The sequence below is a fragment of the Falco punctatus genome, assembly GCF_963210335.1.
Source record: "Falco punctatus genome assembly, chromosome: 7".
NCBI classification, from domain to species: Eukaryota; Metazoa; Chordata; class Aves; order Falconiformes; family Falconidae; genus Falco; species Falco punctatus.
In genome coordinates, this window is record NC_137587.1 from 23871323 (window position 1) to 23899156 (window position 27834).

The window sequence follows — 27834 nt, forward strand, 5'->3', positions numbered from 1 at the left end:
ACACTGAGGGCGGGAGTGTAAAAGCTAGTCATCTGCTTTAACCAGATACTCTTGGAAGAATGCTTGGTAGTGATTCTCAACAGTAGAAATAAGGTTGGAAAGAATAAGGCGTGTAACTCGCTTCATTGTTCCTTTATTTCACTTACTTTCCGACTTCAGAAATACCAGTTAAAACATTTCACTAAAACGCTCCAGACAATTGTATCCTGTCAGAAGCACTGCTATGCTTAAATATAAGAAGCAATCATCAATTAAAGCTTAGAAGCTGATAAAAAAATAGTGTCTGTCTCAAAAATAGGGTCTGTCTCTCTTCACACAGATGTAAAAGATCTATTTGCTACTGTTCTACCTGGATTAAGCATCTGCGTTAAGCACAGCAGTATTTAGGCTGCCAGTTCCTGGAGTGGAGGCTCACACTGTCTGCTAGAAGGGGCTGACAAACAGCTCTGCAGAATAAAAAAGAAGGAACCTAAAGGTCTGGTGGGGAACAAACTGCCCTTGGTAGTCAAGAGCGGAGTAGTCACAGATTGCTCTTGCATTTGCTGTTCCCAGACATCTGCCCTGCAGAGGACAAACAGCAGCAGGTGGGAATGACTGACTGAGCACAGGGAGGACTTTGTAAGAGTAGGGAACAACGTACAAATGGACTGTTATGTTGCCTTTAATTGGCAAAAATGGTGACTATCCTTCTCTGTTTCCTAAGAATTAATTTACTGGTATTTTTAGAAAAAAAAAACACTTTCTTATTAAGTAAATTTTGCCCTTTTATATCCACAAAACCCAGCTGATGGCATGTCCAAGTTTGACTCGAAGCAGAACTGTTTTTAAAATAATATAGTTGACAAGTGTACAAATGGAAAGGGCAAACAACTTGAGCAGTGGAGCACTGGTAGCCTGTGAAAAGACATGCCTGATATGGAAAAGGCTGTGGGAATAGGTAGGATGTAGGGGATGTGGGACTCAGTATGTCTCCTATTTTTGAAAGGGAAGAAAGCATCAGGACATACCAGCTTTGTTTGCAGAGATGACGGGAGAAGGAAGCAAGGGAATACTAGACTGAGTTGTAAGAGAATGAGGGAATAAGCATGAAGTGGGATGGCTAAATGCAGAATTAATCCCATTAAAACCAAAAATTTTCTTCATAAATACCAAGCTTAAATCTCAGCCAGACACTAAAAATTGACCAAGAAATTACTAAAATATGTGTAAAGGAAGCCAAACCTTGGCAAGAACTGGAAGATGTGGAGAAGCAGAGCTCTCCCTAAGCAGAGCTGCTTCACTGGGCTGCCTTTAACCAATGGCATTCCATCATCCAAAAATGCCAACTCTTTCCTAACAAAAGACTTTTTTTCTTATGTAGTACTTGCAGAGAGAGGGGAGCAATAACATGGAAAATGTTTCCGCATGAGTCTAGCTGCTACTCTCTGCCAGTATTGCACTTACATAGACCTGTGCCCTTTCAAAATCCAAACAGCAGTTTCAAAGCCAGCTATTGGAGAGAATTCTGCACTCCCTCATTACTGTCTTTTACTATTGCACAACTAACTGGCCCAACCTACTCAAACCATACCTTCAATGACTGAACTGTTTGGCTAGCCTGTTGTTTACTTTCCTGTACAGAGTGCCTAATTCTGCGTTGTCACAAGGGCTGGAAAGGGGAAGTGTCTGTAATCACACTGGGTGGCTCCTGTTTTCACAAGGCAGCTCGCAGGCAGAACTCTGATGATAACCTCTGTGTCTGGCTATGTACTGATGCTGCTTGTCAAACTGGCCCAAATCTGCTCTCCTCAAGTACTCCAGTCTCTGAGCAGTGGGACTTCCAAATACTTACATTAAACCCCATGACAATGAGCACAGTCTATGATTTTTGTTGCAAGTGAAGGCAGAATTCAATCCTAATACCTAACTGAAGCTAGCCTGGAGCAGACAGTATTTAGCTTTTTTCCCCCAAAGATACAATCCTAGCACTATTACTCCTGCTGTATCCAAATTTAAATCAGTGCTTCAAAAGAAAAAAATTGTAGGAAATGTTAGTTTGGGGGTGTGGGTGGGAAATAGGTTCCTCGGTTCCATTGGATTCAAGTGAATATTTAAGTCCTCCCACCTTATTTCCCCTCAGCCTCTCAATGACTTCTCTGAAGAAGTTGAGTCTCCTTTCAGTTGATGTAGATCTGCCAGTCAGCATCAACACTCAGGGCTAAATTTTCCAACGTCAGTGCAGAGGTCTTCATATTGTATGTGAAAACCACTTCTTTTCCTTTACCATCTGAACAAGACAAGAGAGTTTACTATATGATTTAAGAAGAACCCTTCTGAAACAGTCACACATGACTTCCTCCAGTTTTTAATTCTCATTGTCCCTGCCACTGGTGGAAAGGATTGATGAAAAAAGAAACAGTAGTCAAATCTGCCCAGTATACACATATGAACACAGCAGAACTGGAAAAACTATTTCTTTTTTTCTGACCTTTCAAAACCACGGTACATCAAATTATGGAACTATTTGAGGGTTTTTCTGAAAAAACAACCCTTGTTTCAGCACAGGTTTTCCTCCAAGCACCCTAGAAGTCCTCAAGATGGACAGGTGGAGGCAGAAAGTCCATGTCCACACGATTCCCAAAGCAAAGGGGTGTGCTTGGAAAGCAGCCAGAAATTATAAGCCCTTTCTGTAGATGCTACTGCTTATTCATATGGGATCCCTCACAGCTTCTACAGATCGCCACATAGTCAGGAACTCCAGACACTTTTGAATGAGCAAGAAAACAGAAAAATAATTCTGGTTTTGTCTGCAAGTTTCCTGTTCTAGACTAGGCAGGCCTACAGATCTGAGCAAATGGTCCTTCATTTGAAACACTACCTTGGACCATATTCTGTGCAGGATAAAGTTACCTGAATTTGTTAATTCTGAACCACTTTTACTGATGTATCTATTGCCTTACAAAGCAAGTGTTCTTCGGTTCTGCATGTAATATTAGCGGTGAGTAACCGCTGGTTCCTTTCACTAAATTCTGTCCTTGATATCAAAAAAAGTAGCAAAGAAAAGTAAACAAAGATGCTCCCTTATACAGTAACACTTCCTTTATAGAGCTGTAACTTTGTTACCTCTAGTGCATGGCAGCAGAGCAACAGTATTTAAAAATTTTGTAGTAAAATAGAAGTCATTTTGTTACCCTTGGAACAGGCTGTCACAAAAGTGGGCTGCTGTCCAAATCCCAGAACTATCACCCGTTCAACCACACATGTAGTGTGGTACTTCCCGCTTTCTTCTGTGCGGCTGAAAAAAGAAAATTATTTCATATATGTTACTTTCTGCTCATCAGCAGTTCAGCATCACGCAGAGAAAGTATTACTTCAGTCTCACCCTGTAAGTTCCCTATACTGGTTTCCTTTCGTCTGCCTTTCTCCTGAAAGAAGTAAAACTCTCCCCCATTGGCAGCTAATTTTTCACTGCGTAGCAGATTTCAAAAAGTTAGAAGAAAAAAAGTTTGAGAAGGTATTTTGTGGCAAAAATCATGGCATTGACAACCAGAAAAGTTCTGTATTTTTGCAAAATAGTGGCTAAAACTCTTAAGTATAAACATAAAGTTGTTTTTAACATTTTTCAAGTAAGATATTTCGATCTGAGACACAATTGCCTTTCATTTTGTAACTAATTTAATTTTTATTCAAAAGCTCTAAAAAAACCTCAAACCAAACTGAAATTTTCCTTTCCAAATAGAATGTTATATCATTCATCTCAAAATTATTTTTTTCAACTTCTAGGTTTGCTAGCAATTTAGCAACATTTTTCTATTACAGTCTGAAGATTTAAGCTTTTCAAGATTTCATATCCCAGATAAAGAGATTTAAAGCATACTTTTAACTACATTATCCAAGCTAGTCTACAGTTTTACTCTGTGCTAAATTTTACAGTTTCAAGACCACTTCCTGCATATTTTTGAACCCTAAAGGAATAAAGAAATACCTGTAAAATCATGATTTATGCACTGCACAGCCTCATGGGCAACACACTTCAATAGTAGAAGTGTCATAGTGGCATATTTAGCATTTCTTTCCTTACAAGCAGCTATGGATATTTTTTGCTTTTAGGTTGTTTCACTCAGCCTTTGCAGGCTGTGTCCTCTCATGCTTCCTTTCAAGTGCTTTTCTTATATATTTTACCATTCTAGTATTTATGGTGCACTTGTTGATTACTTTTGGAGACCACATGTAACGGTGTCTATTTGTGGTTCGCACACAGAATCACAGAATATCTCAAGCTGGAAGGGACCCGTAAGAATAGAGTCCAACTCTCTGCTCCTTGCAGGACTACCTAAAACTAAATCATATGACCTAAGAGCATTGTCCAGACGCTCCTTGAACTCTGACAGGCCTGGTGCCTTGACCAGTTCCCTGAGGAGCCTCTTCCAGTGACCAACCACCCTCTCAGTGAAGAATGTCTTAGAAAAATATATCTTAGAAAATACAAACACTTCAGGTGTTGCCTATCTGCAAATCTCCCAGTTTATCTTTGTCTCTCTGGTAGGATTTACTCTTTCTGATTACTTCCTTTGTATTTGAGTAAATCTGTAGAATCTCTAGACATGTGTGAGTCAAGGCAGTATTTCATGTGTTTCTGCCCTTAGACTTCTGCAGAACATCGTTTACCTCTGCTGTTTTAATGACAGATTCTGCATGGTCTGGGACTTCACTGAGCTTCCAGCGAGACTAATACATCTATGTTTGTAAGAAGGCCTAATGAATTAGAAAAGGCATTTACAATGACAGTGTGTTGGTGGCTTTTGTCCATAATGGCTGTTACCTGGAAGAGAGAATGTTCTTCTGGAAAGTGAATTTCTGATACAGGAACTGCTTCTTGTGGAGATATTGAAATGAATGTCCATCATCTAGGTAGAGCTCACCTATTGCACAGGCCTGTGAAACACACCGGATGGAGTACAAATCAACAGCAGCTTCTAATACTGGCAATGAAACTAAAAATGTCTCACTGTATGTAATGCTTCATAGTGAGGGTGTGTCTTTATTTTTCTTTAGTGACTTGTATCTCTGGAAGGCTCAGGGAGTCCAGCTCTGAGAGTGCATGAAGGCTTGAACATCCTGGTTTTCTAAATTGACATAGGTGCCAGATGTCATCTCATTTATTAGAAAAGACAGTTGTGGGAAGTTCTCCCTCTGTGTCCAAGAAGTTTGTGGCCTACTCGTTCTCTGCTCCTTCCTCCAAGAGACTAGAGGAGGGATGAGAAAGGTCAGAAAAATGTTCTGCCTCTGCTATACTTGGATAGTCTTACTTTGAGGGAACAGTGGAAGGGAGATGGGAGCGCCCCCCCCCCCCCCCAACTAGGAGAAGTGGAGGAGAGCCACTGCGCATAGAGATGAGATACCATTGTGCTGATCAAACAGGCAGCAAGGACATAAAAAGGTCATATGGAGTAAAAGACAACTTTGTAAAGGGAACGTCATCTCAGAGTACCTCTGTGTCCAGGGCCACATGGAGTTCATAAGAAATATCTATCATCCATTCAGTGGATTTTGCAGCCCTGGTCTTCAGAGGTATCACAGTGCCCCCCCGCTGGAATACAGGAATCTGCAAAAAAACAAAGCCAGGGTAGAAAGGTTTCATAGACTCTGATCATGTAATTTTAACTTGGAACAGGGATAACTGAAGCTTGCTCTCAACAAAGTTCAGAAATGAACTTTCACCAGGAGTACATAAAGAAAACTATTCAAGTAACAATAGGAATAGTAGTAATCTTCCAGTATGAGTACAAGCAAAGTATCTTTGCTTATAGAAGTCATGCTTACATCATCTCACTTTTCTCTGCCACCAGGACACATTAGTGTTCCATCTAACTACAAAGGAGACTTTTCTTCTCTACAAAAGCTCTTTTAGATTACATTCCTACAAGGAGATTGAAATGTCACTTTTCTGATTTCAAATGTTGACAAAACAGAAGTCTATTTGGGTTTATTTGCTCAGTGGAAGTAGTATTTTAAAACAAAACCATACATTCTCCAGTGTTACCGGGATCTTCAGAGTGCCTGAATCTTCCATTCGTTTAAATTTCCTGAAATCATACCAAATCTATAAAAACCAAAAAAAGAATGAGTGTGATACATACAGCAAGATCTGTTGCCTCTGCAGATGCAGTTACGCTTCTGCTTAACCTTGCTGTCACTATTCTTAGTGACCTATTTGATGTGCAAGAAATACAATTTAATTTTCAAATCAAATTACTTTCTGGATGGAAGGAATAAATCCTCATTCCTGAAGCACAAAAATAAGCTGATCTTTTCTACAGTTTGCACAACATCTTTTATGTCTTAAAGCATCTGGAAGTGCAAAACAAAGAAATACCATCCTTTCTCTTTTTTTATTCGGAACTCAGCATTTCTAGATTAAGCGTATTCACATTAAAGTGAAAATTAGTAACAAAGTTACTAATAACAGGTCACAAAAAAAAAGCTACATCTGAAACTTCCCATATACCACACCTGCCAGCAGGTTTAACTGCTTTAAGTGTGCCAAGCAGTCAATTCCCACAGAGATATTGATAAAAAACGTTTTTGTTTGGAGAGCCTAGTCTGGTTTTCTCCTTATATTGAGAAGAATTCTAAATGTCCTTCCGTGCATTAGCAGAGTCACAAGGCTCCGCATAGTCTCACACACTCCTCTCTGCTGCTTTCTTTCCTCTTATGCCTTTCTAGAGTCTCAGGCTCTCCATTAGGAACTATTTCCCCCCCAAATTCTTTCCTTTCTCCCACCTCTCAGCTGTTTCAGCCACTCTGTAGGAGCGGACCACAGTGCCATCCTGTGGATAAAGAACTTTACTTCAGAGAGGAACTGATCTCTCTACATGTCAAAGCCTTTGCTACACACATCCCAGGCTACTGAGGCTTGTATTTCCTTGTTATAATCTTCCCTCCCCACAGCTTCCCACTGATTTCCTTATGACCTTTCTTCGAAGATCACTTTCCTTCCACATAAAAGTCTAACCCAACGAGAAATACGTGAAAAAAAAGGGAACTGACAATTTAGCGAAGCTGATTCTTCGTGTTCCATGAGAAGCAGCAAGTCTTGAGGGGAGATTTACATTATAGGAGACCTGAGGTTTGTGCAACAACTCTTGGAAAAGCGCAAAAGTAAATTTTCTGTGAGCCAAGCATGTGAGGTATCAAGATGGAATGGCCAGCCGGTCACTGGCACAGCGGCAGTACTCCGCAGTTATGAGACGAGGAACTGGAAGATTGCTGTATACAACACTTCTTTGGACTGAACAGCTGAGCAGCTTCATATTCATCCTCACCTCCTCTGACCCTGGAAGCAGAACACTCACGGCCTTGGCTTCTTGCTCTGTGACTGGATGCACCAACAAAGCATTTCCTGGAGAAAAACATAAACACAGCTGTGGTCCTCAAGGCCACATCTCACCGGAGCAGAAGCTGTGTGCTCTGGGGTTGTCAGCCTCCCATAGCCATTTTAGGGGCTCGCTTAGGCACACCATATGCTTAGGTTCACTTTCTACTGGAAAAAAAGGCATGTGTAGGGAGCTGATGGCTGCCTGGGTCTTGTTCTGTTACGGCACTGGGATGCAGCTGTGCTTTGCTGCATACCCACCAGCCTGGAGGCACTTCTGGCCCCTCGTAGTCTAAGAGATGACTTGGTTTTGCTCTTTGGTTGAACAAAAGAACACATTTTTCTAACGGTCCTGGTTTCAGCTGGGATAGTTAATTTTCTTCTTAGTAGCTGGTGCAGTGCTGTGTTTTGGATTTGGTAGTGAGAATAAAGTTGATAGCACACTGATGTTTTCTGTTGGTGGTAGGTGATGGTTATACCAACTCAAGGACCTTTCAGTTTCTCAGGCCCTGCCAGCCAGAGGGCTGGAGGGTCACGAGAAATTGTGAGGGGACACAGCCAGGACAGCTGACCTGAACCAGCCAAAGGGATATTCCATACCATAAAGCATCATGCTGAGTATATAAACTGGAGGCAGTTGGCTTGGGCCTGCTGACTGCTGCTCAGGGACTGGCTGGGCATCAGTCAGTGGATGGTGAACAATTGTATCGTGCATCACTTGCTTTTTTTCCCTTCGTTTGAATTTTATTCCTCTCCTCCTCTGAAATGCTCTTTGCCACACTTAGCTTTGCTGCTGCATCTTGCCTACCTTGGTCAGACTTCTGTGTGAGAAGAGAATGTCCCTTCCTTTGAAAGTCATTATTAGGCAATCTTGAGACCAGAGGTAAAAAACAATAATACTGAAATGCAACACCCCCCTCCCATTCTCTCTTTCCATATAGGCTGAATGTGCTTTACACAAACACACTCATCTCTTCAGCTTAACTTCTGAGAAAACTGACTTCAGCAGCCAGCCATACTGGAGTAAAAAATGATCGGCTTTGGATGGTAGTTGTTTGCTACTATCATTTCTGAAGCAAACTGCCGTCTTAGCTGCTACATTGAACTTCCACATTTCAGGTCAAAACCGACCATGTTTTTTCAAAGTGACTAGTGAGACTGAACTCAAGTTCTTCCATCTCATATGACCCCTGTTTTCAAAGTGCTGTCAAAAATGAGTCCCTTAAAGAGGTCTCAAGTTCTATATTCAGTTACAATATAATTTTTAAAAGTCTTGGGCAGAGTTTTCATGTTTTGTTTTTGTTATCTGACACTATCACCTCAAAAATATTTCAACTCAAACTCCAGAGAATGAGAAGACACCTGCTTACCCAGCATGTACTCATTTTCCACACCAAAAGTTTCTATTTTCCCTGGAAACTCTACCCAGAGAGGCCTGTAGAAAGAAAGATAGAGATCCAGTTAGCTTCTCCACTCCCACTAGCCTGCTCAAAGCTTTCTGGCATTTTCAGGCTCCATTTTCTCTCTCTCTTTACAGGGTACAGCTATAAAGAACTGAAGATAGAGCAAGGTCCTCTTCTGTGCCTTAAAGTACCCCTTTTGACTCACTGATGAGAGTTCCCAGTAAAACATGGGTTAAGACACTCCAATACACCTATGGTTTGGCCTCCTGCAGCATCACCTTCTTCCCTCCTGCCTTCTTCCTTACAAACCTGCACTACATATACCTTCCTTCTAGCAAAGGAGAGGTGGATGAGCCTGTCTGTCATAGCCTACCAGCAGCGCTGACACCTGATGAGCTAGTCCCTGCAGCACAGTCCTTCCTGTTCTCAGCAGCCCGCTACAGCTTTCATAGCATCTCCTCCTGGTCATGACTGAGAAACCTGCACCAGAAGTTAATTTTCAGTCTTTCTCAAAAACGGGTAGCGCAATCACCAGCTGGTTACAGAACAGGAGTTGTGTATTTAAAATCTGAGAGATCATGACAATAATAGCTCATTCAGAAGCAGGCTCTGGGTTTTCTTACACAAAAAGCCTGGCTTATCTGCGTACTCACAGGCATCCACTTGTTCACTGCAGCCCTGCTGTTTGTGTGCTTGCTAATGAGACACGTTTTCTACTCCGCTTGTTTCAGTGAAAAAAATATCATGCTTCCTCTAATTCTGTACCTACTGCAGCAAATGTAGCATACTCAAAGTTTTATTTGCTATTGTGGGCAGTGCATGCGTCAACATAAACTTCATTTTAAGAAAGACAGAAACCCACTCTCTATGTCAGTGCATACAACAGGGACATCTATGCCTGTGTAATACCCATATACCTATGCAACAGATGCTCACACTATGTAATGCAAATCGTCTTTGAAACTCAAATCACTCAACTCTAGTCAACAAGACCTTAATGTTTTTAAAACTCAGGAGATGTATTGTATTTGGGTAATAGTAAGTAAAGATAAATGTAGTGCAAAAAGACAACTCCAGGGCAACCTCAAAGACACAGCAATACCTGGCAGATCAGTGACATTCATTTCTCGCTGAAAGGATTGTTGCATTCAGTTCCACTGAGTCACTTTTTTAATAGAGGTTAGAGAGCAGCAGAACAGAAGTTTATTTTCTAATTTCACTTCTGTTCTAGATTACTAGATCATTTACTAAAAGAAAAATTGTAAGAAATGCTGCAGAGATAAATGATCAGATTATCAATAGGAAATAAGCTTTTATAACAGTATCAATTCAGCCATAACAAATATTTTCAAGAGGGGCAAAATGACCTTTAGGTTTTTAGATCAGCAGGTTCAGAGACCATCAAGCGCCGTTTTAAGTGTGAGTCGGAATACTACATAATGTTCTTTATCATGACGAGAAGTTTGGAGCTCACAATACTTTAAAAACATGTTTAAAGTCTGTGCAGTGTTTACTGAATTAGTGTGGTCCAGGTGTCATTTGGAAAAAAACACAAAAAATGTAGTCTTCCTCTGTGAACCCTACCAAAGCTTGCAGAACGCACGACAACAGAATTTAGTAATTTTTGTGTCTTTTGTCTTTAATATTTAAATAAGTAATCCCAAAAAGAAGATGGTAATTTAACTTCCCTCCTCCAAGTAATTTCCTGAAGATAATCACTAAACCTCCTGACATGTTCTTACCTCATAACTGGTTCAGCCGCTGTGTGAGCCCGATAGAACAGTGTGTATAAGTATGGCAGGAGGACGTAGCGCTCTCTAATGGCTTCCCTGATGATCTGGGTGTTCTTCTCCCCAAAGAGCCATGGTTCTCGCCGTTTGCTCTCCATGTTAGAATGACCTCTGAAGAAGGGCTGGTAGGCTCCAGCCTGATACCAGCGAACAAGTAATTCTGGTTCTGGATCTCCAATAAACCCTCCCACATCAGCTAGATATTGCGCAGACAAATAAAAATACACATTTTTGGAAATTATTCTGAAAAATGTGCAGTTCTTCTCTAACAAACATTCTAAGTGTATAAATCCATGCATTTCACAATGTGCTTGCAGTTCTGCTGTTGGACGGCTGCTTGTCCAAATGAGAGTGGAAAACTGGTGTAGTATGTTATCCTTTAATAAAAATCTCAAGTGAGCTTTTGGAGGCTAGGTGAATGCCTTCCTCAGTGACAGAGGACTGTCACAGTGATGGTACAGACCACCACCTGAGGACTGCTGCTCCAGATGGGATGCAAACACGAGATAAAAATTAGTGGAGGTATGATGGTGAGAGTCAAGTTACTGGCTTCTGAAGCCAGACTAATCTGTAAAACTGCCTAGAAATGCACTGAACTGTTTAGCTTGGAATACAAGCTTGGTGGCACCACCGATGGTGATTGTAAGCAACCAGCCGAACACCTTACCTCCACAGAACGAAATCCCTGCCATGCTGATGGTAAGAAGCATTGGAATGGATATTTTCAAGTAACTCCACTCTGCTGTGTTGTCTCCAGTCCACACTGCCCCTGGAAATACCCAGTTTCAGCATTACACAGGGAAGTTGGGCATACGCTTCAGTTTATGCTTGCAGTTAAGGAAAGAAGACAAGAATGGTCATGAAATACCGGTGAACTGTTCATTGCAACTTTTTTTTCTTTATACACACACACTCCTGAAATATGCAACAAGAGCAGGTAGTGGTTTGTCACAGGACACAGGTTGTTATTCTGCCTTTAACTTGTACACACTTTACCAACCTCTCTCGATTTAATCACTTGCACTCTTATAAGCTCACTGTGTCAGTATTTCTAAGTATTTCTAAGTTCACTGTGTAGTAGTAATATCTGGAAAGGACAGAAACTAATAGAACAAAACAGCATGGAAGGCATCCAGCTCGTCCTTACTTACCATACTTCTGTGATCCTGCAAAGAAAGACCGTGTGAGGACAAATGGTCTCTCTTTTCCTGAAGAACGTCTTATGAGTCCTTCTGCAGTTGCCATTTGCTGAAAATCACGAACATAAAAGTCAGGAAGATAAACTCTATAATTAGGATATTCGCCACACCACCTTTTTAGCCCTTCCAAGGCAGGAAAATCAAGAAATCTGTACCCACAAATAATAACTATTATTAAAGTAACACTTTCTTATTATAATACACTTGAAAAAATATTAATATTGTGTAGTTACAGCCAATGTCATTTACACTGTTATGGTAGAAAGGCATGGATGTTGTCACATTTTCTTGTGATCAATCACAGAGTTTATTTCAAACATGGCAACATCCAGCACAGCAGAGTTGATGGACCTTGATGGAGGTTACACAATACAAACTACTGTGTAAATTACCACATTTTGTTGTGGTTTGTGTCTCCAGATATTCTACCTGGTAGAATCCGTAGAGGTTGTGTACTTCCCGATGCTCCCAGTTGTTGTAGTGCACAGCATCTTTCTGCATTGTTAGTTCTGCCCCTTTGAAGACTGAAGGCTCATTCATGTCGTTCCACACAAACAGGATATTAGTGGATCCCTACGATACAGGGTAGCAATTAGGACATAACACAGCCATTGCTGTGACTTGGTGTGGTTATCTCTAGTGGGTGTCAAACAGTCTGGGGTATGAGTTGAAACAGCAGCAGCAGCAAAGCAAGACATGTTAATTATACTCCTGTGGTCATTTGAAAGCTGCCAGTCATTCATCTCATCTCTCCTGGTGGCCCTTCTGGTCAGGGTGGTGGCCTATCAGCCCACTTGATTTTTGCAATTCTTATAATACTTACTAGGTACTTACTATTCCTGCCTGCTGGTGAGGGAAAAGAGGCAGGGAAAAGAGAAGTAGCAAATAGCCGTGAGGAAAAAGATCAGAGAAGGCCAGAAGAGAAAGACTGGAGAGGAAAAGCAGCATGGGAAATGTCTACTATGCATGTCTGCTACAGGAGTAGTTTCAACAACCCTACTGCAAAGCAGAACTTCGGGGCGGGACGAGGTAGAACTCGAGATGTCCAGCAGTGTTTACCCACACACCTTCAGCACTAGGCAGGAGTGCTGGGAGGAAGGTCAGGGTGAAATCACCATGAGCTATGAGAGAACATTCTCACATCACTCCTTGTGTGCTACCATGGTAGTAAAAGCTGGAATTGCAGCAGCAGTGTTAGATTACAGGCTGCTAAAACGCCTGCAGTTTGTCCATCCTACTGCTGCAACTAAATGAGCAGGTTCACTAGTGGCATATGCATTCCAACTTTCTTAGTGTAGATAAGCTCATGGAGAAAATCCTTCTGTGGTACTTCAGCTTATCAAGATACTTTCCTCTACATTATCATAATACAGCTACAAAAGCCACCAACTTGCTTAACCCGTAGTTTATCTTCTCTCTTTTCACCATTTTCAGGCTTTCTGGAATATGCAGATCAGAGCAAATAAATACACACCTTGTATGTTTTGAAGGTAAACTGATCTGCATACCATTTTCGCACTTCAGGATTGGTGAAATCCAGGTAACAAGAGGAACCTGTGGATATGGGAGATCCCAATTATTTACCTGATTTTAAGAGCAGACTTGCTTTGTCTTTGCACATAAATACAGTGGCCAAAAGCTAGGATGCTTTCCACAATGGGCAGCAATAATGTAGTTGCTATTGTTTCTGAGACAAAAGCTCAAGAGCAAATTCCAGGCTGACTTGGAACTCAGTAAACCTCTTGCCATGTTCTGCAGGCCAACACATGTAGATGCTGATGGTCTAAAGCTCAGCACCACTTAAAAATGACTGCTAGCAGTTTGAAGCATGTTCAGATGTGAACAGAACGCCAGGGAGAGACAGCATCCCTGGCATTTTGAGCTCAAACAGGAAAGTGTCACTGAAAAGCTGAATAACTAAATCCTGTCATGCTACTAGAAGTTGTAATATGTCCTTGATTTTTCCCATTTTCATTCCTTTGCCGGAATTGTGGGTTTTCTGTCTGTAAAGAAGGGGGACAAGCTCCTTTGCCTCCCTGCAGTAAGATCTCCTCATGAAAAACAACGTGTCAAATCAGGGTTCACTTAATTCATCCAGCCCACATAAGCTGTGCTCACCACAACAGACCAGCCTGCATTTCTGTTACCCAAAACAATTTGGGAAGAGGGATAGCTGTTCTGACCAACAAATCCAACTTTTTTAGTTTGAGACACTTGGACTATCTACAGATCCAACAGATGTAACAGAGGAAGTTGTACAGCTGAAGCAATTGGAACATGACAAAGAAACCACAAAGTAGATGAAATTGTGAATATTCACTAAAAATGCAAGGAATGTAAGAATCCCAATTAAACTTTTCCAAAATTTTTAAAATAAATAGCTTGAAATGTAGAGACAGAGAAGCTTTTTACCTGGCCAACAGATGCCCTCAAAATCTTGCCCATTTCTGTCTTTCACAAAATATCCTTTGTCTTTTGCCTGTGAATACAGGGTATACGTGGGATCAATCTTAATGTGGGGATCTACAATGACGACAAGCTGCCAGGATAAGAAAATAAAAAGCATCATTAGCAACAACTGTACTGAATAAAACAGTAGAGTTCACTTTTGATAAAGGGCAAATAATGACTTCACTTCAGGTAAAGAAGGTAGCTGTGTCAATAATTTAACAAAGCAGTTACCAGTTCTCGTATATACTGTGCTAGACTTATGTATAATAGCTGAATTTACAAGGAGGGCAGGAACTCATGCTTACCCCTCTGAAATCAGGGCCAAAAAACATTGTTTCAGACAAAAGCAAGTACCCTCACCCCTAAAACCACCATGTTTAATTCACTGCTGTATTCTGTGAATGGGAAAACACCTGACTTCCATGTTCATGTCCCTGCTTAAAATCATTTGCCTTAAGACACTTAAACATATCTTAATTTATATAGCATACAACAGCAAAAGAAATTTCTAATTAAAAAAAAAAAAAATGTATTTTGCAGTTACTTTCTGCTGCCATTAACTGCCTTGCTGTTAAGTGAAAGTACTATAGTTCCAACTAAAAGATTATAAAACTTGAATGCTATTTCAACAGTCCTCTGTTCATTGACTTTTAGCAAAGGTTAGGCATTAAGCCATTCCACAACTGTTAGGCATGAACTGTCTACATTTTAATACCTCCATAATTCCAAGGAAAATATTTTAGCTGTAAAAGCAGAAATAAAGACTAACTAAGCTAACAGGCTGCATATCATACCAGGACTTCACCAGAAGAAAAAAAACCAATTTCGTTTATGGTAAGTAATCCCATCAACAGAAAGCACAAATTAAAAAGTAGTGTCAATACAAAGAACAGCTGAAGCAAGGATAGTAACTACTGATGGTGAAAGCTCAAGTTAAGTAGGAAGATTTTCTACTGTGCCCATCAAGGACAGCACTGGGCTGCTTCTGTAAGGTGGAGCTTCACAGGGGTCAAACTTAGCCTGGTGGTCAGGGTACAAAACCGACTATGAAATAATAAAATGGCAAGAGAAGCTGTATTAAACAACATAGCTTGCATACTGGAAGCATCACCAGACTGCAACACAGTCTGATTTACTCTACTGTAGTTAAACTGCTTCCAGTATCTGAAATACCTTCGTTAAAGCTAGATTGGGTAGCTTCAAACTACGAAGAAGTATTTTATATCTTCCTGCTATATTATTTACCTTGCGTTTTTTCTTCCTGAGATGTTCTTGCATCTTTCTGGGGTTCTGGAATTTCTTTTTGTCCCAAGTAAAATACCTTTTGCCATCTGTGTGCTCTATGTCCAGCCATATCACATCATAAGGAATGTCATGTTCATCAAAGCCAGCGTCTACTGCCTTGACGTCTTGCTCATCCTCATAATTCCACCGGCACTGATGGTAGCCCAGAGAAAAAAGGGGGGGCAGGGCTTGAGTGCCTAGGGAGAGTATATAAATTAAATCAAGGTAGCACTGTTAATGCCCTTCAGGATTTTATCTAGAGACTCTAGAAAAGTTAACATGATTAATATGTATCTGTTTGGAGCTAGGAACTGCTAGCCTGAGTTGAGCCTAAAGCACATTCTTCATACTGAAGTGACTGAACTCTTGAAATAACAAACATTACAACCAGCTCAACAGCCAGAAAGAGCAGAGGGCTGTAATAATAACACAAGACTGAGAAGGAACTCGCGGCTCCATAATGATGAAGTGTTATTTCAGTAACTAGTGTAATTTTTTTCTTTTTTTTTTCTAATGTAAATATAGTCTAGATTAGCTTAACTGTCATTAATGCAAACAAATAGATTTTAATCAGTAGAATGCAATTCCTGTGACTGCTTGAACCTGAGTACTGTAAACAGGCCCACAGGTGCTGCCGTACAAGAAGAACCATGGAATTGCAATTGTTAGGAATTTTTAAAATTAGAAAACATGTATGTATATATGTATATGGCCAAAGGGAGATGGGAAACCTTCCTGAGTGTGCACTTCTGCTGGGAGAGATCCTCTTGCAACCTGGCTACTTTCCTATTCCTGTTCAGCTGAACCACGTTCTCTCCATAACATCTGTGCAGCAAACAATCATTGCTAATACACCAAAGAACTATCAGGGATGTTTCTGTGCTTTTAATTCTCTTTAGTACGTAAAGAATTTTGCTTTTGTAACATGTTCATCCTCTTGCCTTCAATTTTTTCGTCTCTTTCTGAGCCCCTTGTGTCCTTCCTTTCCCCTATCTGCATGTTGTCTCTTCTCCCTTCCCTAATGGAACCACTGGACAGTTACCAATATTCTTTCTCTACATTCCAGGATATGTTACTCTGTGACTTCAGTCTTTTCTCATTATAAGGTGGCCTGCCTTGACAGTGACTGGCAGTTCTAGCCCCCTGTGTCTCCACACTTCATCCAAGGCAGCAGATTCAGACAGCAGTAACTACGCTGGCTTCTCAACTAGGGCCAAATGTGACCAGCTGCAAATGCTATGAAAACAAGGATGGAGGCCTGTCTTCACAAAGTACCAGCCTTTGCTCTACCAACTGCAGTTTGGGAACAAGTGGCCTCCTGCACACAGTGGGCTAGGTAAATATTAACCCATGCCTGGGTACAGCATGTTCCTCTGAGAATCTCCCAGGTAAATGTGCCATACTGACTCCCATTATGTGAGTTAGTACCTGTCAGTTGTGCAAACTGCTTGAAGATATCAAATGCAGTGGGTCCCATCAGCAGGAAAACATCAATGATCCCACTTTCTGACATCCAGCGCACATCAGTCAGAGGCACCGCTCTCTGCTTAGCAGCCTCTGCTGCAGATCCGGATGACATGGGCTTTGAAGGAAACCAAGGTAAAAGTGAGTACATCTCTATCAAACTTTTGTTCAGTCAAGGAGCAAAGATGGAAACCCACAAAAATCAGTAACACACACCTGGTACCTGGCAAGTATTAGGAATATACATTGAATGTCTCTTATATATCCTTCACAAATCCTTTACCTTGCATGCTGGTTATACAAGATAGAGTAATAGTTAATGAGGAAAAATGGATAATGAGGGGCAAAGTAATTAAAGCTTTTCTGTAATTATAGACTATGCATTTTCTGCAGGAGTTTTGAGCAGTATCTGTAACTGCATCATAAATAATAAAGAAAATTAATAATGTTAACCATGTAATGAAGCAAGATTTTTTTTCTCACTGTTTCAATTGTAACAGTATTTATATGTTTGTGTTTCAAGAGTTGAGGGAGTTCATTTCCTGAACTTTCTATGTTTCTTGAAGGTCAGTTACAATCTACAGAAGAATAAGACTACTAAGCAGAAATGTGTGGCAATTCCAAGAATTTAAAAACTCAGAAAAATTTCTCAAACCCAAGAGATTGTCAAGATATCTGTCCACCCTTTTTTCTGCCTCTGCATCCACTTGTGTAGATTTTTTCTGCTCCAATATTACATATTTCCTCTCTGCCTTCTCTGCAGACTTGTTAAGACACAAGTTCTTTAACTTGACTCTTGAAAGGAGTCATCTCCTTGTTCTTTTTAGTGGTTTGATGCAATAAATTTAGCAATAGGGAGGACAGGAGGAAGAGACTGACAATTTTCATTAGGGAGCAAAAGATAAATCTCCAACAATGTTGTTATGTTCATGTTGGACTTGCCCTGGTGTGTTTTCTTTATTAAATTCTGAGGAAAGTGAGCAGCTCACCTCAGCTACTGCCTTTGTACTAATATCCACCAGCGTTTCTGAAGAGTTCAGCCAGAAAATCCCTGCAGTTCTGTTAGGCTTGTGTGCTAAGAGAAGGGGCACCGAACCGTAAATGCCTATTTTGTCATGTATCTTGTGGCCGAAGATATCCAGATTATAAAGCCGGTAGGCATCACCATCACTAGGACAAACAAACAGATGTGTCTGTTATACATAAGCATCCCACACTAGGCCGATTTTAGCTGTATTGCCATTCCTCTAAGCCCAATGAACACACTCTGTATTATGGTCTTTTGTTTAGCAACCAAAGCTGAAATGTGGACAGCCTGGATTGCTACTCCTTTGCTTTGGTCCTAGCTATCTTAATTAAACATTTTTGCTGCCAGTCAGACTACTGTTCATTTGCTCTAAGTCCTAAAATATAAATTCTGAACTCTCTTGTCCTTCCATGGAGTTGCTCTTCTAAGAGTTCTGCTTAAACATGACCAGTCCTGCAATTCACAAAAAAACTGCATGGAAAATTGCGTGAGAAGAGAAGGGGTCATTCATGAAATTGCAGAGTGGAAAGGGAAAGCAGAACAACTTACTCCATGTGGACAGGGGCTGTGTTTGCTGTACCGTTACACTAAAATATACACTATAGAATATACATATCTCGAGCTGTTGTCTGCGTTAAATTATTAAAGACAATGTTATAGCTCTCATCTACAAAAAATGATACTGTTTTCACTAGCAATCTACCACCTTTACCTGGTGTTTTTGAGAAGAAGTGCTTCTGTGTGTTGTGGTATTCCATAAACATGGTCAAATCCGTGTAGAGAGAAGTCCGTGCCTACCGAACTAGGACCTGAGGGAATAACATTAAAAGAGAAGACTACAGAGTTCCATTCTCAGGCTTAGCTGAAAGCAACAGAGCAGAGCAATCTAACTGAAAGAAAAATATTAAAAAGCAGGTTTTAATAATCAGCTCTTTCATTCTTGCTTTCAGCTTCACTTCCATTATTACCTCTATGCTACAGAGGTAATGTTTTAAACAGATTTTATGGTACTTATTCTGATTTTGATCTGCTTATGAAGATAAAATGAATCACTTAAATAGAAAAAAAACAATACATGTAATAGCAGGTATCTTCCTTATTCTGTAGTGAAACTGCTTAAAATTATCTCCTGTTTCTATCCCAGTACCTACAAGGCAAGCTTTGCAGCACAGTGGACTTCAGTGTCAGTTGCCTGTTTTGTACTGCTCTTCAGCCTCAGCCAGGGAAGCAGCATGAAGAGCCCCTGCCAGTGATATCATTTTGTCACATCACTGAGTCCAGAGCAACTTTTGGCAGGTGACCAGAGATCCCGCAGACTGACAAGCAGCGGCCTCAGGATCAGAACCTGACCATATGGACTTCTTCCTCTAACACAGAGAAACAGGAAAACATGATGCCGACCTCATACATCAGATACACCGTAAACAACAAGCTTCCTGCCCCTCTGTGTCTTGACTGTGAACTGAAGAAGCTGCTGTCACCCAAAGGAAGCACTTCCAGACCTCTCTCGCTCTACTGCAGCTGCTAGGTAGTGCTGGTTGCTATATAAGTCTGCACGATAGTGGTAATGGACAAAACTAACCAACTCAATTAATGCAGAATATAACTGGACAGACAGCACACGATCATAAAATCTGGTAATTAATAATTTAAATTGTATTTGAGCTACTGACCTATACGGTTCTAGAATCTCCTTCTTATCCCTTAAGACTGCTCAGTATTTCCTTTTGTAAGTCCTCTACTTAAAAAGTTTCTCTGCAACAATTATTACTGCTTAGATATGATTTCTTATATGTCGTGAGAATAAACTACAAGTGAAATCAATGTTATGTGATGATATTCAAACAGAAAAAAAAATAAATAAAAAGGAAATAATACATTATATACCAGTCAACCAATGCAGATAGGGCTATGCTGCATCAGAAATGGCACTGTGAGCTGATGTGATGTGTTGCATTTAACGTGTTCCCTCCTGAACAGAAATCTAACAAATATTTCCAGTACTTTTGTCAAATTTGTTACCCATTACTCATATCTGATAGGTTAAAAGAAGGCACGAGTGAGACACTGATAAACATTAAGCAGCTAAACAGAATGCAGACAGAAATATGAACACAGGTATATACAAAGCAGTAAAGCTGTTTTCAGAACAGACAGACTTACCATGAGCTTTGACATCTAAGAAACTGCCAAATTTCTCTTGCCAGAGACCTAGATCCTCCTGTTTCCCCTGCATAAACAGAAATAACTAAACCTAGAAAATGCAACGGCTCACACCATCTATTTCTAAGAAAAATATGTTTATTCACATGAGCTTTGTATATTGTTAACTGCTTTTTTGCTAAATATGGTTAATATAAGTAAATCCAAAAGACAATTCAGATCCTGCTTCAGCAATTTACACTGAAGAACAGATGTGCTAGTGGAGCACACATGCACTCTGCTACAGCACAAAAGTAATACCTGAGGTCTTGGATAAAATCATAGAATGACAGAATAGCCCAGGTCGGAAGGGACCTCAGAAGATCATCTGATCCAACCTTTCATGGGAAAGGGAGCCTAGATGAGATTATCTAGCACCCTGCCCAACTGCATCTAGAAAACCTCCATTGATGGGGACTCTACCACATCCCTGGTGAGACTGTTCCAGTCAACAATTGTTCTCACTGTAAAATATGTCTTTCTTCTGGATGTTGAACATGATTATGAAATGTAAAGACTGCATGGATGGAACAAACAGGAAAACCTATAGAAACAGAAACGGACCCGGTCCCCTACACAGTAAGGGTCAGACAACACAAAAGCTCTCCAGACTCTCTGGAGTCCTGTGTAACTGATACTTTTAGCTTCCTTCACACTTTGAGCCTTGTGCCCTGTCATTCATTGTCCTAGAATTTCCACTTTTTGCAGCTTCTTTCCCAGTTTTATTTTCTACATTTGTCCCAGAATAAGCAGGCATGGCCTCTTGCAGCTGTGTGACTCCCCAAAAGCAAGCATGCTCCCTGGCAGGACTCAGAGTTCAGACACAAGTATGCTCAAGGCAACATAGCTCCAGCAATTTATAACAGGAGGGTGGAGTAAGCAGCCATCTGCTCTACAGAAGGCTAAAATTGTATCATGGGCATAACTCATCCTCCTGAGAAAACTGGTATGTGCCTTTATGTGCTGCCAGGGTCCAGTCTTTTTTCAGAGAGACTCTCACTTCTGTGTTAAGCATGAATGTATGTGGAGGCACATTTTTGGACTGTTATAAAACAGGTCTTGCTTTTTTTAAATGCTCCTTGCAATGAGCAGGGAATTTGAAAATTACTAAATATCACCACAAAACTCCCTTTTACATGTCTACTCCAAATCAAGCAAGAGACCAAAAGAGAAAGAAATTCTTCATAAAAAGGCCACAGAAAAAACATTTTTGAGCTAGATGTGCCTGACTGATGCCTTCTACAACCCTCGTAAAACACATAAACCTTTGTTCAGCTATAAATTTGCAAAATATCTCAATACAAAATAGCAGCTCCTTTCTGATTTTCACTGGAAAGTGGTTAGACTATGCTTGTAAACATTGTACCAGAAGTAAAAACCATGTGATTCTAATTCTTTTTTCTACAAAATATTCATGCTGAATTTGCAGTAAGCATGGGTTACCTTGCAGGAATCACTTGCTGCCTCCTCATTTTCTCCTGTAGGTTTTCTAGCAAAAATGAATACACAGAAATGATCAGTTTATTGTTAATGCAAGGAAGGATTTCAAACAGAAAATTCATAAAACATTATGCATTGCCTTACACATTATGTAAGAGTTTTGGTGCTCGCTTGACTGTTCTGAAAACTGATGCCATAGTTGAGAGCTCTAAATGGCAAATAATTTTAATATTCAATGTGTCAAAATAAACTCCACTCACTATTTGAGTTAGGTCGGCTCCCTGGCCTTCCACATTTATTTCCATTTGCATCAGCATTTTACCTGCCCAGAAGATCCTCACTTCTTTGTCATTTTCTGTTAAGGGCTGACTGTTAATTACAATTTCTGAAATAATGTTTTCTAGGAGAGAAGTTTGCTATGCTCTTTTGCTAGTCATGACATCTCCTGCACTGTGGTTTCTCACCCTTTCAGCACTTAGTGGGATTGACCTGTAAAATCTTGCAGCTACATGGCACATTGTTAAGAGCTTATATGGCAAGTAAAACTTACCTAAAGAGTAAGTTTAGTCATAAAAGGAGATGAAACTAATAACCTCATTATACTACTATCACTCATTCCCAAGAAAGACAAGGGGTACCAGGATACTTTAGTGTTTTGCACTGAATTGTTTGGCCATTAAATGAGGTTAGCATTTTGCACATGGCTGCTGCAAGGGATTAAAAGTCTGCAGTTAACTGATCTAGAACTTCTTCGGTAAAACTTCACCATTGTACTCACTGGTATGAAGTAAAAGAGAAGACAGATTTCAATGCATAAGAGCTTCTAACACAGAAATTGCAATTCCACAGAATTCTTTATCTTCAGCTCCAGCATAATCAGTACATACTATGATGCAATAGACAGATACTGTACCTATCACAGGGAAGTGGTTGTAGGTGCTCAAAATACAACAACCCATTGGAATTCATGCTCAGAACAGTCTCACCCTTGGACTGTAGCTCAACCTGGAAGGGATTTGCTGTGACTTGAAGTTTGTAGTCCTCGCTAACACTTGACAGCACCAAAATACCTGCCTCCTTCTGGGATATGAAGAGTCTGGGAAATGAACAGCTTTATATGAACAAGCAGCACATGAAATCCACCGTAACTAAACAATTATTTGAAACACAAGATGGGCTGAGAGTATCCACATACATTATAAAAACCTCAAGGCTAACACTGAGGTGAAGAACATCAGAAACACATGCTGTGTGCAGGGTTCACTGCACAGTGCAACAGGTAGCTGCAGAACTGCTATGAAAACTACCCAGAGTTTGCATTCCTTTCACATTAACAAGTAATTAATGCCTTAGGTAAAAATGATGTATCATAACAAGCAGGGTATTTTCTGATTGGGTCAAATAGCCTCAAGTTTCTTATGTATATGACAAAACTTTCTCCTACGTATTTAACATGAATTTTTGAAAGTAAATTAGCCACATGCGTTGTTATTTTCTCTTCCTGTTAACAACTCTGTGTTGCAGAGAAAACTAGTGTAGCACAAATGAGGGAAAAGGGAAAACATTCTTGCAAATGAAGCTGCGCAAGTTACTAAGGTGTTAAATCATCTTCCCATCACTTACCTCTGGGTGGTAGGTTCCTTTGTAAGAACATCAGGAACTTTGTATCTTGCTCTGAGAGGAGTTGCCTCATCAATTTTAAGCCTGAAAATATTGCCTTCTATTTCACAAATTTCTACTTGTAGAAGAACCTGGGAGCAAACAGATGAACGGGCCGCGATAAAAAATAGCAACCAACTTTTCAACTCAACATCACCAAACACTTACTGTCTGGAAAAAAAATGCCTGCTTTCTGATTTGATGTTCTTTAGCATTGGTCAGCTACAATCATCACCCATATGAACTTGCACAGGCTAACTCTACTCCCCTTTGAAGAAGCAACTCTTTTTAAATGGACTCCTTATCTTCAAGTCTCTCATGTCTAGCACTTTGCAGCTTTCCCCAAAAGCAGCATGGAAAACAGGGGTAGTATACACCAATCCCAAAGTTTAGACAATTTCGTTACTGTGCTGTCAATGCAAGAGTGGGACACTATTGAGATGTGGGCTTTTTGCAAAAATGTCAGTGCTCTGTGTTCACTAGTATCCACAGTGGTGCTGACACTGATGAACTGTGTCAGAAAGACACCTAAAGAAAATGTGTAACACTGCCTTACCCACTGTAACTTGCTATTTTAAAGTTCAGGGAACTGGGAAGTCACCCTGTTCTAGCTCATACAACACGACTCATTTCTCTTCTGTAGAGGATCCTTAAAGCACAAGTCTGATTTTTTTTGGTTTTTGTTTTTTCCTTTCTTCATCTCTCCTTCCATGAGACACAAAACTGGCTGCAGAATTTTGGCCCGGTATCTTTTCCCTCTACGTGAAAGCCAATCAGCCCTGCTCTCTTCAAAGACATAGAAGAATGAAAGAGCCATAATACCAGAGGTAGAGTAGTCAAGAGAGAAAAAATTAATTTGGAGCTCCAGATTCTGCTTCCTAGGAAATATATTATGTTTTGTATAAACCCCTGAATAGTCTAGGAAGCTACAGAGCCTTCAGTCATTTACCTACCTTAAAATCTAGACAAAGCATGTGCTGACTGTAAAGAAGGTCAGGATTAACCAGAGAGGCAGAAAATACTTTTTTGCAGAGTATCTACATAGTGTGATGCTTATGAGCATGGAAGAGAGCTGTAGTTCCAAACTCTCATCATCTGAGGATGGGTTAGGTTGCCTATTGTCTAACTGAATGTGCTAGCTGCTAAGCTGGTAAAAAACCCTCTTCCTGGCTGTCGTCTTAAATGCAAAGACGACTTCTTTTCCCCAAAAAACTGCCTTTGAGCAAATACAGGAATGCAAAAGACATGGTTAGGAGGTGCTGGAACATAGGTCTTTTTATTACATTATAGAAAAAGAATTTATTATTTTGGAATAGTGGAGAAAACTCTGATTTTTTTTTAAAAATAGATACAAAGAGTTCTATTCATAAATTCGTTAAAGATTTTTTTTTAGTTCCTTAGAATACCTGTTCTTGCACAGTCTCAAGCTGCCAATAAATACTGACCACTAAGGACATCTTTAGGCTGATACTTCGCATATCTGAAATATCTGTCACTGAAGAATCTCAAAACCTGCAAATACTATCAGACTTGTTGGTAATATTCGCTGCTCTTTCTGTACACACACTCTTCTGGTAGGTGGGATCTCACCTTATTCTCCTCATGAATAATATGGAATTTGACATTCTCATCACTTAACATGACTGAATCCAACAACACTCGATACAAGGATTTTCCAGGATACAGACTTTTCTGACGCCTGTCAAGACAGAAAATTACTTTTGGTCTCCTTACTTGTTGTGGCTTATATCATACAGAGGAACATAATATCATTAGAAATGTTTACTTAATAATTTTGTCTTGAACTTTTTCAAATACAATTATTACCAGTGTTTCAAGTCAAGGGGAAAAAAAGGAATATAGTTCTGAGAGCACATACATGTTTATGAATGAGATGTTAGAGGGGTTTGGCCACCCATCACCACTCCATATTTTTTTTTTTAGATAGTAATAGTCTTAATCCAAGTGTCCAACTAAATTCTCAGCTGTCCAGTTACATTTTTTTCTTCTCTTCACGACCCCAGAAATTTCAGTGGAATAATCCAGTTTTAATTTTCTGTCATACACCCCTGCTTGGTCTGCAACCCCCTGGTGAACAGCTTCTACAGTTTGTGGTGATGAAGCAATATATACTGTGGAAACTGTTTTTCAACAAGCCTTCTGACGACAGAGTGTTGACTACATCTTTTGGTCCTGATAATGTTTTTAGGACAGAGACCCTGAAACAAGAGGCTCTTTCAATGCTTGTGGAATGCTCCTTGCTGAGCCCAGGTTTTATGAACTATTTGAAGATAAATGTCGTGGAGGCTACCTTAAAGGGAAACTTCCTCATTAGTAAACTGATTTTGTTTCCTTGCAAACAGATAATGCACAAATGTGAGCAATCAGATAAAGGATTTCTTTTAAAAGCAGAGCAAAGACGTTTGCCGATGTGTGGCAATCTCTTTCTAAGAAATTGGATGTGCTAAGTTAAAATGGCTAGAAAGGGCCGGTGTGAAAAGAAGGAGTCCTGCTCCCACTGGCAAAGTGTTATTTGGGGTTTTCTGAACATAATTTCCTGCAGAACAGAAATAAGTATCTGAAAATGTACCCCAGTATGTCAGTGACTAATTGCTATAACAGTGGGCAATCGTTCCTTTCACTCAGCTGGCACAGGACAGAAGGCAATGGAGGACAGGAGGAAAAAAGTTGGAGGAAAGGTATCTCAGTTAGAAACGGGATGAGAAGAATCACTTAGCTTAAGGTTAGCTTTAAGAGACTAATAAGCTAGAAGTTAGATTTGATGCTGAATTCTGGCCAAGGTACTTGTTCAACAGGACTGAAATCATGTATGTGACTGTCACAGACTAATGGGTTCTATTGAAAATTCTCGTTTTGAACTATGGATATTCAAGAAATATCCACATCAAGAAAACAACCTGCGTCTGAGTTTACCGATAGGTAAAATATTGCTGGGGTTTTGTCAGATGAGAGGACTGACTCTTGAATTTTAACAAAGAGGTTTCGGATGTAACATTACACCTTTTAAAATATGCTGACTATTGCTTGCTGAAGCCCACTTTGAAAGATAAACTCTTGAAAGTAGCAGGCTTACTGTGATTAAAAATCAATATGTAACTACTTCTTGTATCTTTTAATATTACTAGTTTAAAAAAAAACACCTTTCACTACACTTCTTCTCTTTACCTGTAAAACGCAATCTGGTTGCATTCCTTAAAAGTGCTTTTGTCCACAGCCTCATCTTGGACACTAGAAAGAGCAGATTAAGAAAATGTTTAAACGTGTTCACTATACACCTGCTGAATGATCAGATGGTGGGGGTCCTCAAGAGGGGTAAGGATTAAAGAAGGTGCAGACAACTGTGGTGACATCAAATGTGTTGGACTTTGAACTACTGTGTTTGGATATCGCAAGAATTTCTTACACATTTAGTTCCCACCCTAAACCACCTCCTTTCAAACTTTGACCATTTTGGCGAACAACAGATTTCTACATTTTGATCCTGCAACTGCACACTTGCAATTGTCTTGCTGCAAGACATGAAACTCAGCCTTTGAGCTACGCCGGACAAGTGGGAAAACCCTAACCCTGACTAACAGAGCTGAATTTCAGCAACAGTGAATTCTTAGGGCTTTGTGTTTTGCAGCCAGACCTCTCCCTGCAACCCTCGTAGTGAAGTATTACGTTCCAGCAACAAGCACGGAGGAAGGGGCTGGCCTGGCAGAAAAGCAGAAATCCTGCGCCCTTCCCTGCTGCCTGCAGCGGGGCTGCCGATGGCCCTGCTGACGCTCTGCCTTACCTCCGGGCTTAACGGAACTTCTCATCTATTAGAGAACAGTAAGTTGCTGCCCAGCCTGAAAAAACGGACTGCCAGTTGTGGCTGTCATCAAAACACTTGCCAGAACATGCAGAGTTCAGACACACGTGGAAGATAATAAGGTTTTAGTGCTGTCCGACGATGAGCTGCTGCTCATGAAATACTTATTAATTATATACACGCAACATATAACATGCAGATGGGAGCCACGAAGGCTCAGTCACAGTCACCGTGACCTAAACATTATTAGAGACCGCGCAGCAACCAAATATCGAGGCCAGTCAGCCCCTGCCGGTTTCGCCCGAAGCCGCCACACGCGCTCTGCGCGGGGCTCCGCTGCCGCCCCCCGGCCGCCCCCGCCCCGCCCCGCGCGCCGCCAACGCCGGCGCCCACCCCGGCCCGCTCGGGGCCCGCACCCCGCCACCCCCTGCGGAAAGCTGGGGGGCCCGCCCGGCAACGCCGGGAGCGAGGAGAGGGCCGGCCGAGGAGTCGCGTTACCCGACTTTCCCCGGCGTGAGCGCCTCCTCCATGGCGGCGGCGGGGCGCGGAGGGCTCCCCGGAGGGAGGGGCGGCCGCCGGGCTCCCCCCGTGACGGCCGCGCCTGGCTCGCGGCAGCGGGCGCTCCGTCAGCGCGGCAGCCGGCGGGCCCCGAGCGCGGCCGGGCCGGCGACGGGCGCCCGGGGGCGGTGACAGTCCGGGCCCCGCCGGGCGGCGGCTCCGCCCTCAGGCCGGCCCTCGGCAGCC

General features: G+C 41.0%; 1 protein-coding gene across 1 annotated transcript; it reads right to left on the bottom strand.

Moving 5' to 3' along the window:
- Positions 1–119: 119 nt before the first annotated feature.
- Positions 120–27687, bottom strand: GANC (glucosidase alpha, neutral C). Its single transcript, XM_080397678.1, has 24 exons — positions 27589–27687; positions 26460–26522; positions 24864–24972; positions 23238–23365; positions 22528–22710; positions 21618–21663; positions 20136–20202; positions 18685–18781; positions 17935–18115; positions 16910–17063; positions 15443–15678; positions 14159–14285; positions 13221–13300; positions 12176–12319; positions 11699–11795; positions 11215–11316; positions 10500–10743; positions 8725–8789; positions 7305–7381; positions 6008–6082; positions 5471–5584; positions 4802–4914; positions 3171–3274; positions 120–2266 (listed from the first exon to the last, which is right to left on the bottom strand). Exons 1-24 carry the CDS (start codon positions 27618–27620, stop codon positions 2157–2159), a joined length of 2748 nt encoding a protein of 915 aa, XP_080253804.1. The 5' UTR covers positions 27621–27687; the 3' UTR covers positions 120–2156.
- Positions 27688–27834: the final 147 nt, after the last annotated feature.